Below are 20,853 nucleotides of genomic sequence, written 5' to 3'. Positions count from 1 at the left end.
AGCTACATGATATAGGCCAAAATTGGACTCAAAGATTTAGAATAAACTGTTTTCATTCAGTCACTAGAATAAGATAACATTTACAAGCATGTCCCAACTGATAAATTACGACGCAGACCCGTGGTGCATTTCGGATCAAATCGTACTCAAAAATCGTCGACGCGCTTTCACGCTTCTTCTCGTCTCGTACAAGCTAGCACAAAAAAGTGACCAACTGCATCCAGCTCAAGATTAGCCGACGGGAAACGGCAGACCGAGCGAGGCAAGAGACATCATAAGAATCTACACGGCTAAAGATAGCCAAGGGAGAAAGGGAGGTCTATGTAGTGCAACGTCGAAACAATCAGTTTCACTTGAAAATTAGTCGTGGTTCAAATCTGCATAATCATCATGCATTAAGAAAGAGGTAGGTATCTGAAGTCCGTGGATAGGACAGCAAGGAACGCCAGCAGACGCCGCAACCAACCCGAAATCAATACGCCACCCGTGTTCGCATATCCTGGGAGGTGTTAGTAAAACGTCAAATACACACTGGGGAACTTCTGCAACTTACCGAAATCTTCCGCTCAATCTCGCGAACAGATCGATCAAGTTCACCCGCAATCATCAACTTGGTATCATTAGGCAGCAGAAGATACATTTCGCAAAGATCTCCATCAATGACGCCCTTCACAGGGGCATAGTAGCTGCGGTACATCAAATGGTCTCGTCCAGCCAGAGGGGGTTGCTGGGAAGCCAGCTGGGTCTCAAGAAGCTGGAAAAAGTCGACATCCTCACGGCTGACAAAAGGAACAAACATTCCAATTGTGCCTTGGAGGCCAGTCCAGACAATAATGTCACGACCTCCAGCGACCAACTGAGTCTTGTGGATACTAGTGGGAATATCCTGGGCGTAGAAGTGGATCATCAACTCGAGACGGTGGGGGGTTCCATGGAGATAACCCTTTTCGTGGATGAGGTGCGCCCCAGATCCATCCTCGTCGGACTCTTCGGAGGCCTTGCTAGGGCAACGGACCAGCCACAGGTTTCCGAACTTGTCACCACCAGCAGTCGTCTCGTAATCAACCATTGTTGTACTCGATGTCCAGCGTGCGATGGAATCGTCCGCGAAGGGGATCAAGACATTGTCCTGGTACTTGTAGACAACGTAGGTGACACTCTCACGGACGTCGCTGACAATGATTCGGCTGCCTTGTGTCTGCAGACCCACAATGGTCTTGGGGACCACGGGTGCTTGACATTTCCGTAAGAGTTGCTTCATGCCAAGATCGTACACACGAAGAATGGGGCCGACGCCTGCCAGGAGACGCCCTTGGAAGCCGAGAAGAGCAAGAGGAGGCTCATCAACTTGAGTCTTGTGAATGAACTCCAACTCCCGACCATCCTCCTGGAATCGATAGATATGAATGAAACCACAAGAGGACGAGGGAGGGCTGACTATCATATCCTTGGCAGTTCCCACAACCAAGAAAGTTTCATCGTCTTGACTAGAAAAGGATACAGCGGCAAGACTGACTGCTGCCTCGTTGTCCTCAAGGTCAAGAGTGAAGATCACAGATTTGGTGGTAACCGGGTCCACAATTTGGATGCATGAAGCCCAGTGGCCAGTGGCTCGGGGATATCCGAAGTCAACTGGAGGAAGGTCCGCAACCTCGCCATTCTGAGCTTGGGAATCATCAATCAGTCTCTGACGGGTAGCAGGAGAGAGGACATTGTTGTCGGCTTCAATGACGTAGAAGAGAGGTTGGTCGGGGTGCTTCACAAAGCGTCGGGGAGTGTAAGAGAGAGGGATGGAGTCTTGGAGCATATTGTTGTCCAATTTCTCCACAGTGAAGATCCTATTTTCTGTTAGTACCAGTCCAGAAGAATTTGCAGTCTCAACATGGTATAAGAGAGGGTTGATCTCAGAAGGAACAATTGGAATTTTCTTTTAAAGTTTCATCCACATAGAAGTTCGGATTGATTTTCTCATCATAGAATCAAGGGGATGGGGGATTGGGGGGTTTTGGATGAACATACCGTAGACTGCGGCCCTGAATGCCGATCATGCCCTCCACACACTGCTCACTGGAGAAATTCCATCCCCACTCTAGCCCAACGTAGTCCAAGGGTGTGAGCATAAAACTCTTGGTTTGGACATCGGAGTATCCCAGCCAGGGACGGGTGCTGAGCGCCAACACAGCTGTTTGGCCCTTGACCGATACCTGGGATAGTTTCACAGGTTTGGCACCGATGAAGCGAGTTCTCGTATCCGAGAGCTCACCGGTTACCTCGTCCAAAACAGTACGAAGGTAGACACCTGAGTAAAGACCGATGTGGAGATAAAGAGTCGTGCCTCCCGAGCTCGAGTCAGCCATGGCCATAATTTGCAGGGCAGATGGTGCAGATGTCAAAGCTTGAACTGATTTGCTCTCGAGTGTTGAGTCTGGATCGAGGCTGAGAATGCGGACGGTGGAGTCATCACATCCAACGGCCAGGAAGGAGCTGCGCATGCGACCCTCTGGTACCTCTCCCATACTCAGGGAGGTCACGGTACCAGACATCTGTCGTCGCTCATCATACTCTGCCAATGTCCCGTCCGCGTCCATCTCAAAGTAGACAATTTCACCTGAGCTGAGTGCCACTGCAACTTGACGTTCATTGGTGGCTGCTGCAACGATGGACCGATGCTGCGGAACGGGCCATTCATTGACTCGCTGATCTGCGAGGATGTGGCGAATGCCTCGAGGGTGAACTTGGACTAAAGAATCCTCGCCGATTTGTTGCACTGCTAGAGTAGGAGCCGAAGAAAGGAATCCAGTGTCTGAAACTTCTTCGACAATTTCGCCGATGCTCAGGACGAGGGTGCCATTGGCAAAAGAGAGAATGATGTATGTGTGGAACTCATCGGCTCGGGTTAACTTGGTTGTCCATACAGCTGAAGGAACCTGCTGAAGGTCCGACTCCACGATCTCAGAAACCTTAAGTGCGTGCTTCAAGGTCCGGAATGTGCTGCGGGCCCCAGAGCCACAGATTGTGTAGATTTGAGGGGCATCATCCTCACTCAAATTGAGGATTTTACTGTCAATCAGAGGGCTCAACGAGTTCATACTTTCCATGAGGTTGACATTTTCAGCGCCTCGGGGACGGAAGTAGATTGGCGTGGAAGGCACAGAGTGATCAGCCGAGAATGAGTCACTGGAAAAGACTGCCTCGTTGGGATCATCACCAAGCTTCTCGAATTGGTAAAAATTGTGATTTCCAGATTCACTGGCGGCATAGAGGAAACCGCTTTTTAGAATCAGCAGATTGGTCGATACAGGAATCGTATCAAAGTATTTGATCGTCAGTCTCTTCACTTCTCCAGTAGGTTTGCCCTGCTTGTCTTCGACCATTTCCAGGTTCAACTTGAACAGATCACCATCCTCGGTTTGGAGAAGGAAGAAGAAAGCACCTCTCATCTTGTGCATGACGCCCGAGACAATTGAGCGCTTTCGCTCGGGGTTTTCGGTGGGTCCACGACGTCGCGGGATAGGCACGCGGAACGCACCCTGGTTGGAGTGGCGGTAGGTAATGTTATCCTCCGCGCACACCAAGACACCGCTTGGGCCATCATCGCCTCCAGGTACCTGGAACAGCATGGATGCTGTGCGATCAACAGGGTCAGACCACTTGCGAACAACGTGATTCAGACCGAGGTCAAGTTCGTAGTACACCAAAACCTTCTCGAGTTCTTCGTACGCTTCACCAGTAGGATCCTGGTCAGATTCCGAGTAGTCCACCTCAAGAGCAGCGAAAACGGGGTTGTCATAACCGACGTCCAAGCAGATCATGGCAAAAACCAAGGTCTGGGGCTTGTTGGCTTCGAGCGGTGAGGAGATGGTAAGCTCTGCCTGCGAGTTTCGGTTGAGAACATAGACCAGCTTATTCTTTTCCACGGAAGCAATCAGGCATGCACGTCCCTTTGGATCCACCGCGAGGTATTGGCCCGGCACGACGCGACGAACCCCGGACTTTCCGAAGGTCTCCATATGAATGCGATTGAAGCGGTTCTGGGAGGGAACATATTCAATGATCGTGATGCGACCCGAGTCCGAGCCGACGATGATGTAATCTATGAGAATCAGCACAGTCCGTTGATGACTAATCGTCACGAGTATCAACGTCGCTGTCCAGGGCAGGTCTCAACCCTCTTTCAAGGGGAGACTTCGGAGGAGTACCGTGCTGCCCAGGAAGCTTGGAGAATCACTAAGTTGTACTCGTAGAGGGGCAGATGAGGAGCTTAACAAGTAAAGCGACATACCTTTGTTGCTTCCGGCTACGCGGAAAGCTGCGAGGGAGCGAATGATGCCAAAAACATCTTGAGAGAAAAGAGGCGTGATCTTGCCCTGTGCCGGGTCAGGCCGGTGGATGGTTAATTTCGAGCCTGACGAGGTGACGATCTGCTGGTCCCTAGTGCCTGCGAATTGACCTAAGATGGCCTGTGTGATGGCAGTTGGGGGCTGGATCGTCAGGGAGTACATAAACATGTGCGATGTGGTAGCCATGGTGCGCGCGTTGAACGGTTTCCCCGTACCACACAAAAGACGTAAAAGCTTTGTACATGCAATTGCAAGTCAGGGGGTATGAATATTACATCAGTCCCATCCCTGCTGGGTGGAGATAAGAAAAAGAAACACCTCAAGACCACTTGGCACGGATAGAGAGAGGTGTAGCCGTGTGATCAGACTCGAAGAGGTGAGGAAGAGAAAATATTCCTTGCCCTGTGGGAGCTTCGACTAGCGCGAATGGCACGTGATCCATGTTTCGACCGCCTTCCACGCTGCGCCGATTGATGCAAGGCAGATCGCCTCCGCATAACGGGCTCACTGACTCCCCTCTTTCTTGTTTCATCTCACTTTCACAGTTCTCATCCATATCACCACAGTTCATCTAATCGGGCGTTTGATCAGCCCGGCAATAGTCTTGGTGATATACCCCTCATCATTGATCTAGCTTCTAATAATCACCCACTTGCTCTACAATCATCATACATCCTTCAGCCATGGCCGACGAGACGGCTACCACAGAGCAGGCCCCCATCACCTTCACTGTCAAGTCATCCACCGATGCCAAATACACTCTCACCCTCCCGCTCACTACTCTGGTGTCAGATCTCAAGCAGAAGCTCTCAACCCCAGAAAATGCCGATACCCCCGCAGAACGTCAGCGATTGATCTACTCGGGTAGGGTTTTGAAGGACACTGAGACACTGGAGACCTACAAGATCAAGGATGGCCATACTATTCACCTCGTAAAGAGTGCTGCGAGCAACCAGCAGCGCCAAAACACAGCTGCTCAGCCCAACTCAGCTTCTGCGGCCGGTGGAGCAACCCCAGCGATAGCTGGTGTCCCAACCAATCTAGCCGCTGGCACTGGTAACAACCCACTTGCTGGCTTGACTGGTGCGAGATATGCTGGATTCGCACAACTTCCCGGCGCGGGCCTTTTCGGCCCCGATGGCGGGGTAAGTGAGCTATTATGGCGGATGGAAGCTATTCAGCAATGCCTCCAACAGATAGCTAACATTCTTTGGCTACTTAGATGGGTCCTCCCCCAGATACTGAGTCGATGCTCAACATGCTCGAGAATCCTCAATTCCAATCGACCATCAATGAAGCTCTGCAAAACCCCGCTATGATCGACATGATGATCCAGCAGAATCCCATGCTTCGCGACATGGGACCCGGAGTCCGGCAGATGATGGAAAGCCCAGAGTTCCGCCGCATGTTGACCGATCCGAGCTCGATTCGACAGATGATGCAAATGCAACGAGCTATGGGAATGGGTGGCGGTGGACTTGGTGGCGGTGATAATGCATTCCCCGCCCCGGGGGTAACGAACACGACCGCTGAGGGAGCCCCAGGTTCAGAGCAACAGAACGCGCAAATAAATCCATTTGGGCAGGCGGCTCAGAATCCTCTTGGAAACGCCAACCCTTTCGGTGCCCTCTTTGGAGCTAACCCGTTCGCAACCCCAGCCCAGCCTTCTGCTACCCCAGGCACCACTTCACCCGGCGGTGCACAAGGTGCCGATTCTACGGACCGATCAACATCTGCTGAGGGGCAGACTCCTCAGGCTGCTCAGAACCCCTTCGCAGCTCTTTTGAACCCGGCTATGTTCGCCAACGCTGGACAAGCTGGCCAGGGCGGCGCGAACCCGTTCAATCCTCAGCAAAATCCGTTCCTACGTGATCCGGCGCTACTTGCCCAAATGATGCAGGGAATGGGTGGACAGGGCGCACAAGGTGGGGCTGCCGGTGCAAACCCTCTGGCTGCTCTGCTTGGGAGTGGTGGTTTCGGAGGTGGTTTCGGAGCAGCACAGCCGCCTGCAGACACCCGCGCCCCGGAGGATAGATATGCCGATCAGTTGCGGCAGTTGAATGATATGGGATTCTTTGATTTCGAGCGGAACATTGAAGCCCTGCGTCGTACAGGTGGCAGCGTTCAGGGAGCGGTGGAGTACCTCCTCAGCCACCCATGAATCATGATACTTTCTGGGCTGCTTTCTTTTCTTTCTAGCACAGCCTTGCGGTTACTTTTTTTGATGTATTCAACTTCTATTGATTTTGCGAGGTGATGAAAGGCTCCCTCGGTACCTATGACTTTCTCATTCCCCTTTTAGCATGCTTATCTTCTGTGAAATCCTTAGCTAGTTTTCTGGATATCACATCGTTCCAGGGCTCAGAATAGCATGGGATCATTTTCTAATTGAGGTTTCTGTCATACTCCCACTTTCGTACAAGTCTTAAGTCTACAACCCTTGAATCCAACCTTGGCTGCCTATCCCAGAGTTAGTGTGGATGCAGGAATTGGATGAGCCGGTGCCGGAAAGGGCCCTAATGTTACCCCTTGAAGAAAGGGCTCGAGATGTCTCTGTTCCAAATTTTATTATAGTTCGCAAGCTCTTGGTGCCTGCTAGTTGGATTTCCGGGCTTGGTACGGAGTATTAAGGCATGATATATATCAGGCAGATCTAGGATGATTCCAATTCTTGCAACCGTCCCTTGGCAAGCTGGGATAGACGTATCTTACAAGTCTTACAAGTCTTACACGTGTTTATTCGGATACATGTGAATTTGACCATCCTTTTATTGCTTTCGTCCATATATGCACCCCCTTGGCCCCTGGGTCTGCGGCATGCTGATTAGGTAATCCGGGGACACGCTGGAGTAACTAACTAGGCCAGGGAAGCACGAAGCTTCCTATTAAGCCCCCACAGTTGCTCGAACTCCTTTCTCGACACACTTATATCACTGCTGTGGCACTGAGTGCCGATTTCAGTCGTTACTTAACTGTTCCTCGGCACATTGCGGGCGAGCTGAAGCAATCCGGTGGTCCTTGACAATCTACTATCCAACACCAGCTTCCGACATAAAAGTCCACCGTCGAACTGTCCATCGGCCATCTCGACAAAGCATCCCTTGAACGAGATATTGCCTACACCATAGTCATTCCCGACTCACGCGCTTCGATCTAACCTTTGCGGGTCGACACGCCGTAACCCACCGACGTACAACCCTCTCCATACTTTGTGTACATGCTGGGTCGATAACTACCCGTTTACTCCGGGTCGAGGACAAAACATATCTCTTTGCATTATTGAATATGGCCTTTGGTCAATTCTGTTCCCGTCAGTGGGCACTGTGGGTGCTGCTGCTTGTGTCCTGTACCGGCGCATTCTACATCCCTGGTAAGCACCGTGGCGCATATTGGTTGGACTAAGCATATGATACTCATACTTTCCCTCCCACCAGGATACTCAATTACCCGGTATAATGATGGCGATCCGATTCCTCTTCTGGTGAACAAGATTTTCTCCGATCACACCCAGCTGCAGTATGCGTATTTCGACCTGCCTTTCGTCTGTCCGCCGAGCGGCAAAACACATGGCGGCTCGCCGTTTGGATCCGGCCAAAGCATCTCGCTCAATATTGGGGAGGTACTGCGTGGCGATCGAATCATGACCTCCGACTTCGAAGTTGCGATGGGAAAGGATGTTGAGTGTCAGTCGCTCTGCACCCGTGATGTTAGTCGGTCAAATGTGAAATGGGCCCGTCAACTCATCAAGGAGGGATATGTGATCGAATGGATTGCCGATAATCTGCCAGGAGCCACGAGCTTCGTGACTGTGGATCGAAGCCGCAAGTATTACGCTTCCGGATTCAAGCTTGGATATCGAGATATCTCTCCAGTCACCGGACAGCATCGGTACTTTATCAACAACCACTTCACGATCGTCATCCGCTGGCGGAGCGCACCGGAAGGAGGGAAGGTAGTCGTAGGCTTTGAGGTGTACCCGAAGAGTATTACTGCCGAGGACCGCCTGGAAAATGGATGCCCCAAAGCTGTCCACAATAGCAACGAAGGACTGGGGCTGTATATCGCGCCGAACCTGTCGCGAATGAAAGAGAAATATTCCGGGCTGTCATATATCCCAGATGATGATGACGAAGATGATGACGGAGCCACACTGAAGGTTCCCTACACCTACTCTGTCTACTTCCGAGAGGACACCAACGTCGAGTGGGCCAACCGCTGGGATTTATACTTTACCAATCAGGTTGAAAGTTCGATAACCCATTGGCTGGCCATCATCAACTCATTGACAATTTGCACCGTGCTGGGAGTGACCGTGTTCGTCATCTGGAGCCGTACAGTGCAAGGCGACCTCAAGGGTCGCGGCGATGGTGCGATGGACGATCGGAAGATGAAGGGCCAATCTCGACGCCGGAGTGGCAAGTCTGAGAAGAAAGGCGAGGGGCTTCTGGATGATAGCGCAGATGTGGAGCGCGATGCAGACTACTCCTCAGACGATGAGGCTGTCGAAGATACAAGTGGTTGGAAGCTTCTTCATGGGGATGTGTTCCGTATCCCCGCCTATAGTGGTCTTCTTGCTCCCTTGGTTGGATCAGGAATGCAGTTGTTATTCATGGCTTCAGGCTTGCTCCTGCTTAGCTGCCTCGGAATCTTGAACCCAAGCTTCCGTGGTGGCTTCGTCAGCGTTGGCATGGGTCTGTTCGTCTTTGCGGGCCTTTTCTCAGGTTACTTCTCTGGAAGACTTTACAAGACCTTTGGCGGAACCGCTTGGCGCAAGAACACGCTCATCGTGCGTATCCTACTCCAATTATTCATGTGCTATGCTAATCTATGGTTCTAGACCGCTTTGCTTTTCCCTGGTCTGGCATTCTGCCTCGTGTTGATTCTGAACTTGTTTGTCTGGGCGCAAGCATCTAGTACGGCAATTCCTTTCGGCACTCTTATTGGTCTCCTTGCACTTTGGCTGCTCATCCAAGTTCCGCTGGTATACATCGGCAGCTGGGTCGGCTATGTGCGTGCGATGCCATGGGAGCACCCTCTGAAGACGAATGCGATTGCCCGCCAAGTCCCACCCCAGCCCTGGTATCTCCGCACCCCTCTCGGGCCTGTGGTAACTGGCGTCGTTCCATTTGCAGTTCTTTTTATTGAGCTGCTATTCCTTTTCAAGAACCTATGGCAGGACAAGTCTGGTTATTACTATGTCTTCGGCTTCCTGAGTGCTGTCTCAACCGTGCTGATTGTCACGGTCGTTGAGGTGACCGTGATCGCAACATACAGCCAGCTTTGCTCCGAGGTAAGACTGTTCTTGGCTTGCTGTTCTTGGCTTGGTTTCTGGATCATACTGACTCCCTTAGAATTATCATTGGTGGTGGCAGAGTTTCCTCACCGGCGGAAGCAGCGCTTTTTGGATTTTTGCCTACTGCATCTGGTATTACATGTTCAAGCTCCACATCACCGGGTTCGTGTCAAGCTTGCTGTTCTTCAGCTACAGCTTCCTCGCTTGTGCTGTGTATGGCCTGTTAACTGGAACCGTTGGTTTCTTGGCCGCTTATGCGTTCGTCCGGCGTGTTTATAGGTAAGGTCATTCTATTGAATCTGCTAGGCAAGAGGCTAATCGTGAGAATTGCAGTGCTATCAAGGTCGACTAAACGTTGACACAGCTACCATCCTCTTCTTGAACTTCTTCAACCCAGAGACTTGTCTCTTTAACATCTACCTCGTTACGATCTGTCCGATAAGCATAGGTGAAGTCATCTACCACCATGGCGTCTAGTATTCTATTTTCTGCATTTTCTGGCTCCGAACTTTTGAGCCTTTAGTTCCCCCGTTGTTGAACACACAAGGCACTTCTCTTTCCTTATTTTGTGTCCGTGCCAAAGTATACATCAGTTATAATGTATTGATATGTCGCTCAAATCCGAGGACAAAGTTACCTAGTATGTCGACATCCACTGTAAATCGAATACTGTTTTGGGAAGTACGATGCCAAGCCCCTAGGAAACCAAGCGTTGCTCTTTCCCGGAAACCCCTGACTACGATCCTTCCCGGATTTAGCTCAAACTGTACTGGCATATGGGATCGAGCTCGTGGCTATAAAACAGAACAGGTATATCCCCTTACAAGGAACGTTGGAAGCAATGTAGAAGTATGGCTTTCGTCTCGGGTTTCTTTTCGCCTTTCTCCCTCAAACACAAATTGAACCTGATGTTGTATTTTTAGTTGCAATATGGGGTGGGTGCCGCGGCCATCCGGGTAAGCCGGTAGGCAAGGGGTCCTTGCCTTTCTCTTTGATAATGTTTATCAGATGTGATCAAGGCATACACACCGCATTACACTACCTGAAATAGTATGCACATCATAAGTCTATATCGGGTCAAAGCATCCGTGACTTGCAAATCTGTACTCCGTACATCAATGTAGACGTGGCCATGTGGAGCAAATCGGACATATAGCAAGGATCGTGCATATAACAGCTGCTAAGAAATAGCGGTGACTGTGCTTCGCCTCCAAGGTACGGAGTACATACAACATACATAAATCCGGGGCGATCTTAGACCACTCGCCATGGCGTGCTCGGAAAGGGGGATTGCTCATTGTGGAGCTATGATGTACATTGCATTGCTCTCCTTTTTCTTTCCTTTTGCTTCAAAATAGTTCGAAGAGATGATAGAAGAAAAGAGAAGGACGAGAAAAGGAGTCCCGCCGGCGGGCTATTCCGTCGATATCTCGCACCCTCACCGCGCTCTTCTTCAATAGTGTCAAATCAGGCGGTTTGATTGGGCGTCAAGATAAGCAAGTGGATACTGAACTCTAAGCTTCCACTCTAACCATGTTGGGATATCCTAAGAGAATAAAAGACTGCAACCATTGGCTGAGAAGGGAATGACACGATCTTATGGATCCCAAGGTTTGACTAGGGTCGGCCTCGGGATTCACTAGGCTGAAAACAGTTAGCCTTTACAGGATCCTGTCACGCTGGAAACGCTGCCATGGACGTGGGCTGTCCATGCCGTTATCCACTCCGGGGTCGAGTGCGCGTGGGAACTGCACTGAAGCTAGACTGGGTACTAAAACGCCGGCCTTTGACTTGATATGCTTTGATCGGCATTATTGGTTTGGAGGGGATGAGGTCGGTGGTGGTTTTACATGCTCGGTTGGTATTGTGGTGGTATTGTGACTTTCCAATGTGACCGACACCAACGCGGCCCCCATAGTTGTAAAGTGGCAACTCACTCGGCACTTGGCCCGATGGGATTTGATTACCTACAATTGATAAAAAGCACTGGTCGTGTGACTGAGATTGTTAGTTTGATCTGATTATTAAAAGATAACAAGAAAATATCCACTTGAGAGAGAAAGTATGTGGTTTATATGTACTCCTTAGGTAAAGGTAGATTAACTATCTACTTCGGTATTACGTTACCATACAGGTTCTTCCGAAATCACACCATCGGTGCCTCAAATGATCCCATCGTCCTTGCGGGGGAGTACGTCAGTACCGGATCACCTCCCCTGATCTCCGTTGCAGACGGGAACTACTTTGGACTAATCGATTTGGGATGCAATTGCAATGTCCAGGCATTTTATGGAGTACAAGGTGGTCGAATCTAAAGAGAATATGATCTTCATTGGGTATCGGAATACATTACATGAAAATACATACCCTTTTCCGTCTTGGCCTGCATCTGTTTGCTGTTTTGGTCCGTCGCTCTCGAATTATCTCGTTTTTGCCTCTTTGGGTCTTTTCTTTTAAAAATCTTTTTTTCCTTTGTTCCCCCCATTCTCCCTCGACTTCATATATCACTCGCTCTCCCACACTTTCTTCCTTCTTCATTACTTTCTCCCTCAAATTAATTCTAACTCCCGCCTTCCATTGGCCGTCTATTGAACTAGATATTCACCATGGCGACCAAGAAGCCCAACATCCTCTACATCATGGCCGACCAGATGGCCGCGCCCTTGTTGTCCCTGCATGACAAGAACTCGCCCATTAAGACTCCTAATCTAGATCGCCTCGCCGAGGGCGGTGTAGTCTTCAACTCCGCATACTGTAACTCACCACTGTGTGCGCCTTCGCGATTTGTCATGGTCAGCGGCCAGCTGCCCTCCAACATTGGCGCCTACGATAATGCGGCCGAACTGCCTGCGGACACCCCGACATATGCGCACTATCTGCGGCGAGAGGGATACCACACAGCCTTGGCCGGAAAGATGCACTTCTGTGGCCCGGACCAGCTCCACGGATATGAACAGCGTTTGACCAGTGATATTTACCCTGGTGATTACGGCTGGTCCGTCAATTGGGATGAGCCTGTAGGTCAACTTGCGAACACCCGGCTGTGGCACCACTGATTGGATTTAGGACATCCGTGCCGACTGGTACCACAACATGTCCTCCGTGATGGAGGCAGGTCCCGTTGTACGCACCAATCAATTGGATTTTGACGAGGAAGTGATTTACAAGTCGACCCAATACCTATACGACCATGTTCGGCAGCGCACCGAGCAGCCTTTCTGCTTGACAGTCTCCATGACCCACCCTCACGACCCGTACGCCATGACCAAGGAGTTCTGGGACCTGTACAATGATGTGGAGATCCCGTTGCCGAAGAACGGAGCTATTCCCCACGACCAGCAGGATGCGCATTCGCAGCGCGTGCTCAAGTGTATCGACTTGTTCAACAAGGAGATGCCCGACGAGCGCATCCGTGCCGCCCGTCGCGCCTACTATGCCGCCTGCACATACGTTGATACCAACATCGGCAAGCTGCTGCGTGTTCTCGAAAGCACCGGTCTGGCCGACGACACCATCATTGTCTTCACTGGCGATCACGGTGACATGCTCGGCGAGCGCGGTCTGTGGTACAAGATGACCTGGTTCGAGAATTCGGCCCGCGTTCCTTTCCTCGTCCACTCGCCCAAGCGGTTCACTCCGAAGCGCGTGTCGGAGAACGTTTCCACCATGGATATCCTCCCTACATTCGTCGAATTAGCAGGTTGCAAACTCGTCTCCGAGCTTCCTCTCGACGGTGTGTCCCTCATGCCGTATTTGACCGGCGGCGAGGGTCTCCGCACTGACACTGTCTACGGCGAGTACATGGGCGAGGGCACCCAGGCTCCTCTCATGATGATCCGTCGCGGCCGCTGGAAGTTCATCTACTCGACCATCGACCCACCTATGCTCTACGATCTCGTCAACGACCCAGAGGAGAGGACCAACCTCGCAGCTGGCCTCCCCATCCCATCCAGCTCCACCCGCGCAGCCATAATAGCCAACCAGACCAACTTATCATCTATCAACCTACCAACCCCTGACGACACCCCGCACGCATCGCCAGTTCCTCAGCGTGCCAACTCGGCAGACTACCCCTTCCCGTCGAACACCCCCCCTCGCACTCCAAGCCCCGCCAAATTCCCGCCTGCAGTGCCTAAAACCACCGACCCGATAAAAATCCTGGCGTTCTTCCTCGAGGAAACCCATACCCGCTGGGATTTGGAGAAGATCCACCAGGATGTACTGCGCTCCCAGCGTCGTCGCCGTCTGGTCTACTCCGCTCTGATCCAGGGTACCCAGAACGTCTGGGACTACGAGCCACGCATCGACCCGAGTACCCAGTACGTGCGCAACCAGGGCAAGGGCGCCCTCGACGATGTCGAGCTCATCTCGCGTTGGCCCCGTATTCTCCAGCAAGCTGCTACTGCCAATGGGATGTCTGCATAATCACCCGATCAGGTTTTCTGAATATACCCATTGGCTCGACATTGAAAATATTCCATTCTTGCATTCTTTATCTTTATTCATTTCTCTTGCATTTCAGCACCATTTCTATTACCTTTTTGCGGCATTCCCGGCATTCTTTCATATCGGGATCCAATTTTTCTTTTTTCGATGTTGATATTTTTGGATTCTTTACATCTCTCATTCTCATAGTAAGGCGCGCGCTATACCCGGGACTTATTCCCCAATCTGCATCTTTTCATGTCGGTTGTGGCTACGTGGATTATTTTGTACATAGTTGTGCTCATGGTTCCCCGGGTTGGGTGTCTTACCCTGTATATTGCGGCTGGTTTGGGGTATTACATAGATAAAAAGCAATCAGACTGTCATTTGGGCTTCTGTACTGGTGTTCCACGTTCTTAAGCTATAATCACCATATCTGTAAATTGTATTCCACCCAGACGTCCTCTGGTAACAACAGTTGAACGCCGATCGCTAGATCTAGATACCAGGAGATGGCCAACACGGAGGATCAAGCGGCTCGGCGCGTTGAGATATTCCCAAAGCAGATTCACCATAGGTGGAATCGTGGCATTCGAAGGAATGTTGATGATCTCGTCACTCATAGTATAAGTCGGGTTATCAATCGCGGCGACTAGATCATCGAGTCCTGCCAATGAACCAAAATAGGCTTGACATTGGTCCAATAAATCTTGAACTTGTTCCAAGCTCGGGATCGATCCATTCTGCAATGTCGGCTAGACTGTATGAAGGGCTAATAGCCCGAAGTATCATAGTAAGAACTGGAGGCTCTAGGACACACCTACTTTTATAGATCTCATATCACACAAGTCTGTAGATTTTAGAAAATACCACGCCGTGAACCCCCGCATATTCCGCGTCGCACTGCTTCCGAGGTACAAAGTAAGGACCGAGAGGACAAACGCCCCGAGAAATAGCCGGTTCATTTTAGTATGTTTGGATCTTGATCCTTTTACATTCGAACTAACTCATTTTCAAACCAGTGTCTCAATTAAGTTTTTTTGCTATATTTCGAATAAATGAACATGCCCGTCAAGATGTTAATCTTTATTTACCGCAACCCCCGCCTGACACCGGAAGAATTCAAGAAGTACTACGAAGCGCACGTCAAACTCGTCAAGAAGCTGGCAGGCGCGGATTTCCCCCTTTCTCATCATCGAAATTATATCGCCCGCAATACAGTCGACATTCCCCCGGATGGCTCCACCGCGCGCAATGCCTTCACCCCGGCGACGATACTCCGCGGGCGACAGCCAGAGTTCGACTTTGACGCCTACGCCGAACTTACTTTCGCGGATCAGGTTGCCTACCAGGCCTTTGCGGCCAAGACCTATGCCCCGGATGCCGCTGCCCAGATAACTGCTGACGAGGACAAATTTCTGGATCGGTTGAAGCTGGGAGTTGCCTTGGTAGGGGAGGTGAGAGTTACTGTGAAATGAGGTACTTTCTTGTCGGAGCTGGTGATCGGACTTGTTTGCGCTGCATGTTGGAAGTCCGATGTGATCACGAGGTATACCTTTGGTGTAGTATCTTTCAACTTGAGGGATATTCTCAGGAACCTAGTATATGCCCAATGAAAAGTCTTTCAAGTATAACTCCACTAACATTCCTCTATCGATACTCGGTCACGTTTGACTCCCAAAATTGCAAAAGGACCAGATGCATAAAGCCAAGACACGTGAAGAACTCCCCTCTTCGATCATGAGATGATATTAGTGGCTTGACTCCTCAACTTATCTTATGGCCCCTTGAAATGGCACATGCTTCGGTCGCATGGTCTCGGTGCTACATTGGCATTCCATTTATCCTTCTCACAGGGGCCGTTCCTGCCCGGCAAACCGGATACATTAATATGTGTCAGACTGCATATCCTTAGACCCTAATCAGAACCTTAAACCAGTATAAACCCTCACTTGGCTTGATAATACCGCTCAGTTACATTCATTAACACGAGTTAGGACGAGGGGGATGATGCTGCAACGTCTGAAGATAGAGCTTCTATCGATTTAATTTGTTCCGGGCTCCTGACTGTGCATGAGTAAAGCATTTCATATGACAATGTCACCCATCCTCAGAAGTCTCCACAACTGATTGGTGGAGGAATTCTTAGTCCCCCACGAGGACAGATAAGTCGAGTTGTGACAAAGGGATCAAGCCCAATTTCAGAATGTTACACACTTGTGTGGTGTGCCATGCTGTTGGCGTCTACTATCCATGACACGGTTAGTACAGGGTATATCATAATCGGATCTTCATAGTGTGTGGAGGATGTACTGTGGCGCTGCTTAATTCGCCGCCAACCTCATATTGATCATTGGATTCGCCGGTGGCTTGCAGTCCTGAATGTGACAATGTGCAGAATCCTATTGATTCCCCCGATATCAATGGCTGAAACGATGGAGCCATCTTGGTATCAGGCAGGTCACCCTTCCGGTAACAGGGTACTATTGACTGTTTGAGCTGTGAACAAACGGGCTGAGTAGACACAATTACTATTGTCCGGCAGCTCAATACTCCGCGAGGGAAGTCATTTGTTTGTCGACTTCGACTATAAATAGTGAGGTCATTTCCCTCATGCTCGAACTCAACAACCTTCATCACACAACGTCGCTTGGCCGAGACACCAGAAATTTTGTCCATACACTCCTTCATCATGCAATTTGTCATTCCTTTCCTTCTAGTCCTGAGCTGGCTCGCCAACGCTGCCTACATCCCTACCCTGAGGACCAACAGCACTGAGCTTGTATCTCGTGATGCTGGGAAGTACCGCTCGGTGGCATACTTTGTGAACTGGGTAAGTTTAGACCATATCCAGTGTGTCACTGGATGAAATTGGGGATATAAAAACGTCATCATCCAACCATTCAATCATCTAAACAGGAAGTCACGCTAATTAGACTACTTAGGCCATCTACGGTCGTAACTTCCAGCCCCAGGATCTTCCCGCTGAGCGACTGACTCATGTGCTTTATGCATTTGCCAACCTTCACCCTGATACAGGCGAGGTCTACCTGTCGGACCCCTGGGCAGACATTGACAAGCACTATGCCAATGATTCCTGGAATGATTCTGGAGATAATGTCTATGGCTGTGTCAAGCAGCTGTTCTTACTCAAGAAGAATAACAAGAAGCTCAAAGTCCTTCTGTCGATTGGAGGCTGGACCTATTCTCCCAGCTTTGCAACTGCCTTTGACACTGAGGATGGACGGCAGAAGTTCGCTGATTCTGCCACGGATCTGCTGAAGAACTTGGGATTCGACGGTATTGATGTTGATTATGAGGTCAGTCTACAGTTGCCGTTTGGAGATGTTGATGCTTATGAATACTACAGTACCCTGCTAGTGATGATCAGGCGGACAAATTTGTCGATGCACTCCGACGACTTCGTAAGGTATGTGCTCTATTCATGGATATCCATGGGTCCTGGCTAACCAAATTCAGGCTTTGGATTCCTACGGCTCTAGTGACGCCGGAAATTATCATTTCCTGCTTACTGCCGCATCTCCCGCTGGCAAGTTTTATTTCCATCGTTGGACAATTCTAAAATAGCTGACACAAGTAGGCCCACTCCACTACCATCAGGAACGTCTGAAGGAGATGGACCAGTACCTTGATTTCTGGAACCTCATGGCCTACGATTACTCCGGTAGCTGGGACACAGTTGCCGGTCATAACGCTAACCTCCACGCCTCGACCGACAACCCGGCCAGCACGCCATTTAACACGGACCAAGCTCTCGACTATTACATCGGGGAAGGCGTAGCTGCAAACAAGATTGTGCTAGGTATGCCACTGTATGGCCGAGCGTTTACCAATACCGACGGCCCGGGAAAGCCATACAATGGCGTTGGATCAGGCACATGGGAGAATGGCATTTGGGACTACAAGGGCCTACCTTTACCCGACTGTAACGTGACAGCCTTGGATCAAATAGGTGCAAGCTACTGCTACAACCAGGACAGCCGACTGTTCATCAGTTACGACACGCCCGAGATTGCGCGCATCAAGGCGCAGTACATCCAGTCCCGCGGACTGGGCGGTGGAATGTGGTGGGAGAGCAGCTCTGACAAGACTGGCGAGGACAGTTTGATTACAACTGTATGTGGCGTTCTTTTGATATATGGTTCACACTTTACTGACATACACACAGGTTGTGGATACACTTGGAGGTGTCGACGCTTTGGAGCAGAGCAGCAATCAGCTGCAGTACCCTGACTCCAAGTACGTTAACTTAAAGAACGGTTTCGATTAGATTATGTTCATTTGGCTGTCAATATTGCAATATTGGAGATTTCTCGCTGACATATGCATTGGGACATTTATGGCTGTTATGTGATGGACGATGGGATGTGCGCCTCTCGCTTGCATCTATCTCGCACATTTATGAATTGGAAATACTACTAAGATTGAAATTTGCTTGAATTGTATGGATCGGATGTAGTAGATATAGATTGTGTTTTGCTTCCTCCTCATAAACATCACTATCCCCACAACCATTGTACAATACATAGCTATTAACTACAAAGTATACGTATTCTATTTCTCGGGCGAGAGCAATTTATACTTCAAATAGAAATTAATATGCATACGAGTATAATTCCCTTTGAGCCAATGAGAGTGGCCTATAGAGAATATTCCGCCATCACGGCCCACTGTGATGCTATAACATCATACCAGAGTGACCGCGGGGCCGCGGGGTTCTTTTTCGATTAAAATATAACTTCGTTTCTCTTGTAGAAGGAAATAGTACTCCGTATTGTTTCCTAGCTTCTAGCCCGAAATCAACATGTCGACTCAAGCATCAGACGAGAAGCCTCGCAAATCGCTCATCCTCAATGCCTTTGTGGAAATGTGTACGAATCCCATTCATATCACATATGAAGCTCCTCTCTAATAACTAATACAGGCAGCGGACATCAGTCCCCAGGACTATGGCGCCACCCCGAAGACGAGTCGTATCGCTTCAATGATGTCGACCACTGGATCGAGCTGGCCCAATTACTCGAGTCGGCCAAGTTCCATGGCATTTTCTTCGCAGATGTTCTAGGTAAATAGGTCAAATGTGCATGTTAGACGAGAAGTCTAACGAATATCTCTTTCTAGGAGGATACGATGTCTATAAAGGACCCAGGAACCTCGAACCTGCAATCATCTCCGGTGCCCAGTGGCCAGTGAACGAGCCATTGTCTGTTGTCCCCGCGATGGCGGCAGCCACGAAGAATATTGGATTTGGAGTGACGGTCACAACAAGCTACGAGCAGCCATATCATCTTGCTAGACGACTATCTACGGTCGATCATCTTACCAAAGGACGGTATGTGAAGCTAATACCAGTTTTGAGATCGAGTTGCTAATTAAACCTTTATAGTCTGGGATGGAACGTGAGTAACACGCCGAACTCGAAGAACAGGATCATGAAAGAGAATATATGCTAATAATCCCCTCAGGTTGTAACAGGATACCTCGACTCTGCCGCCCGCAATATGGGCCAGGCCGAGCAGCTACATGTAAAGCCTCACATTCTACACTCACATATACCTACAACCCATTAACAAAAAGCCAGCACGATGACCGCTACCTCCTTGCCGAAGAATACATCAAAGTAACCTACAAGCTATGGGAGTCCTCCTGGCGCCAAGACGCCGTCATCCGCGACCGCGAGCGCGGCATCTACACCGACCCAACCGGCGTGCGTCAAATCAACCACGTCGGCAAATACTTCAACGTGCCCGGGCCTCATCTCTGCCAGCCCAGCCCACAGCGCACACCGGTGATCCTGCAAGCTGGCACGTCGAAAGCAGGCAAGACCTTCGCCGCGCAGCATGCAGAGGCTATCTTCGTGGCGGGCCACAGCCCCTCCGTAGTAGCGAAGAACGTCAGGGAGATTCGCGAGCTTGCACAGAGCGAGTACGGACGTGACCCGCAGAGTATCAAGTTCCTAGCACTTCTCTGCCCTGTCCTCGGCAAGACCGAGGAGGAGGCCGTGGAGAAGTTCAAGTATTACCGCAGTCTGGGGTCCATTGATGGAGCGCTTGCGCTGTTTGGTGGCTGGACTGGCATTGATCTGGATAAGTACGGAGATGATGAGGAGCTGCGACATGTTGAGAGTAATGCTATCCGGTATGTGAGAATTCTCCTTTTTCAGCTTGACGAAGACTGACTCGCGATTTCTGTAGCTCTGCTGTGGAGGGCTGGTCTAAGGCCACACCTGAAGTGGCTAAATGGACGAAGACTACTGTCGGCCAACACATCACTGTCGGAGGGCTGGGTGCCACTCCTGTCGGCACAGCTGCTCAAGTTGCTGATTACATGGAGCGATGGGTAAAAGAAGCCGATGTGGATGGGTTCAACCTGGTAAGTTGTATTCTTGAAACGGTCTGTTCTCGAGACATTTAATAACACTATTCACAGGCATACGCAATCAAGCCCGGCTCCTTCAAGGATATCATTGATCTCCTTATTCCCGAGCTTCGCAAGCGAGGCCTGTTCTGGGACGACTATGCCGTGCCCAAGGGAACCTACCGTGAGAACCTATACGGACAGCCCGGCCAGTCCGGACCCCATGCAGACCACCCTGCTTCGAGGTACCGATGGAATGCTGGCGTGGATGCTTCTGATGCTGTCATCCCGGAGAACTGAATGCTATACCTGACATCATTTAAGAAATTGAATTGCAATGACCAACAAATAATTAGAACAATCAATTTTTAGACAGACTATCCGTAGACTACCTGCAAGGCCCGCACAGGACCTGTT

At 50.2% G+C, this 20,853-nt stretch overlaps 7 protein-coding genes across 7 annotated transcripts; 6 read left to right on the top strand and 1 right to left on the bottom strand.

Moving 5' to 3' along the window:
* Nucleotides 1-472: 472 nt before the first annotated feature.
* Nucleotides 473-4,526, bottom strand: N7518_010383 (DDB1/RSE1 family protein; the record flags this gene model as incomplete). Its single annotated transcript, XM_057191309.1, has 4 exons — nucleotides 473-499; nucleotides 554-1,838; nucleotides 2,020-4,093; nucleotides 4,283-4,526. The coding sequence occupies 4 exons, from the start codon at nucleotides 4,524-4,526 to the stop codon at nucleotides 473-475; spliced, it is 3,630 nt and encodes a 1,209-aa protein (XP_057037445.1).
* A 497-nt stretch (nucleotides 4,527-5,023) lies between these two features.
* N7518_010382 (ubiquitin domain-containing protein DSK2) lies at nucleotides 5,024-6,501 on the top strand (the record flags this gene model as incomplete). The annotated part of the gene is made up of 2 exons (XM_057191308.1): nucleotides 5,024-5,485; nucleotides 5,563-6,501. 2 exons carry the CDS (start codon nucleotides 5,024-5,026, stop codon nucleotides 6,499-6,501), a joined length of 1,401 nt encoding a protein of 466 aa, XP_057037444.1.
* Nucleotides 6,502-7,625: 1,124 nt separating this feature from the next.
* On the top strand, nucleotides 7,626-9,985 carry N7518_010381 (transmembrane 9 family protein; the record flags this gene model as incomplete). Its single annotated transcript, XM_057191307.1, has 5 exons — nucleotides 7,626-7,710; nucleotides 7,775-9,126; nucleotides 9,178-9,630; nucleotides 9,692-9,912; nucleotides 9,967-9,985. The coding sequence occupies 5 exons, from the start codon at nucleotides 7,626-7,628 to the stop codon at nucleotides 9,983-9,985; spliced, it is 2,130 nt and encodes a 709-aa protein (XP_057037443.1).
* Nucleotides 9,986-12,239: 2,254 nt separating this feature from the next.
* Nucleotides 12,240-14,058, top strand: N7518_010380 (putative choline sulfatase; the record flags this gene model as incomplete). Its single annotated transcript, XM_057191306.1, has 2 exons — nucleotides 12,240-12,650; nucleotides 12,700-14,058. The coding sequence occupies 2 exons, from the start codon at nucleotides 12,240-12,242 to the stop codon at nucleotides 14,056-14,058; spliced, it is 1,770 nt and encodes a 589-aa protein (XP_057037442.1).
* Nucleotides 14,059-15,116: 1,058 nt separating this feature from the next.
* On the top strand, nucleotides 15,117-15,536 carry N7518_010379 (EthD domain-containing protein; the record flags this gene model as incomplete). Its single annotated transcript, XM_057191305.1, has 1 exon — nucleotides 15,117-15,536. The coding sequence occupies one exon, from the start codon at nucleotides 15,117-15,119 to the stop codon at nucleotides 15,534-15,536; it is 420 nt and encodes a 139-aa protein (XP_057037441.1).
* A 1,214-nt stretch (nucleotides 15,537-16,750) lies between these two features.
* Nucleotides 16,751-18,349, top strand: N7518_010378 (glycoside hydrolase family 18 protein; the record flags this gene model as incomplete). Its single annotated transcript, XM_057191304.1, has 6 exons — nucleotides 16,751-16,891; nucleotides 17,004-17,378; nucleotides 17,429-17,488; nucleotides 17,539-17,626; nucleotides 17,660-18,195; nucleotides 18,248-18,349. 6 exons carry the CDS (start codon nucleotides 16,751-16,753, stop codon nucleotides 18,347-18,349), a joined length of 1,302 nt encoding a protein of 433 aa, XP_057037440.1.
* Nucleotides 18,350-18,883: 534 nt separating this feature from the next.
* Nucleotides 18,884-20,736, top strand: N7518_010377 (LLM class flavin-dependent oxidoreductase; the record flags this gene model as incomplete). The annotated part of the gene is made up of 8 exons (XM_057191303.1): nucleotides 18,884-18,950; nucleotides 19,004-19,144; nucleotides 19,201-19,411; nucleotides 19,466-19,478; nucleotides 19,545-19,604; nucleotides 19,661-20,217; nucleotides 20,274-20,451; nucleotides 20,509-20,736. 8 exons carry the CDS (start codon nucleotides 18,884-18,886, stop codon nucleotides 20,734-20,736), a joined length of 1,455 nt encoding a protein of 484 aa, XP_057037439.1.
* Between the last annotated feature and the right edge of the window lie 117 nt (nucleotides 20,737-20,853).

This window comes from Penicillium psychrosexuale (genome assembly GCF_028828465.1).
Source record: "Penicillium psychrosexuale strain IBT 29551 chromosome Unknown utg000006l, whole genome shotgun sequence".
NCBI lineage: Eukaryota > Fungi > Ascomycota > Eurotiomycetes > Eurotiales > Aspergillaceae > Penicillium > Penicillium psychrosexuale.
Note: the sequence above shows the minus strand (reverse complement) of the source record. Positions and strands in the feature narration are given on the sequence as shown.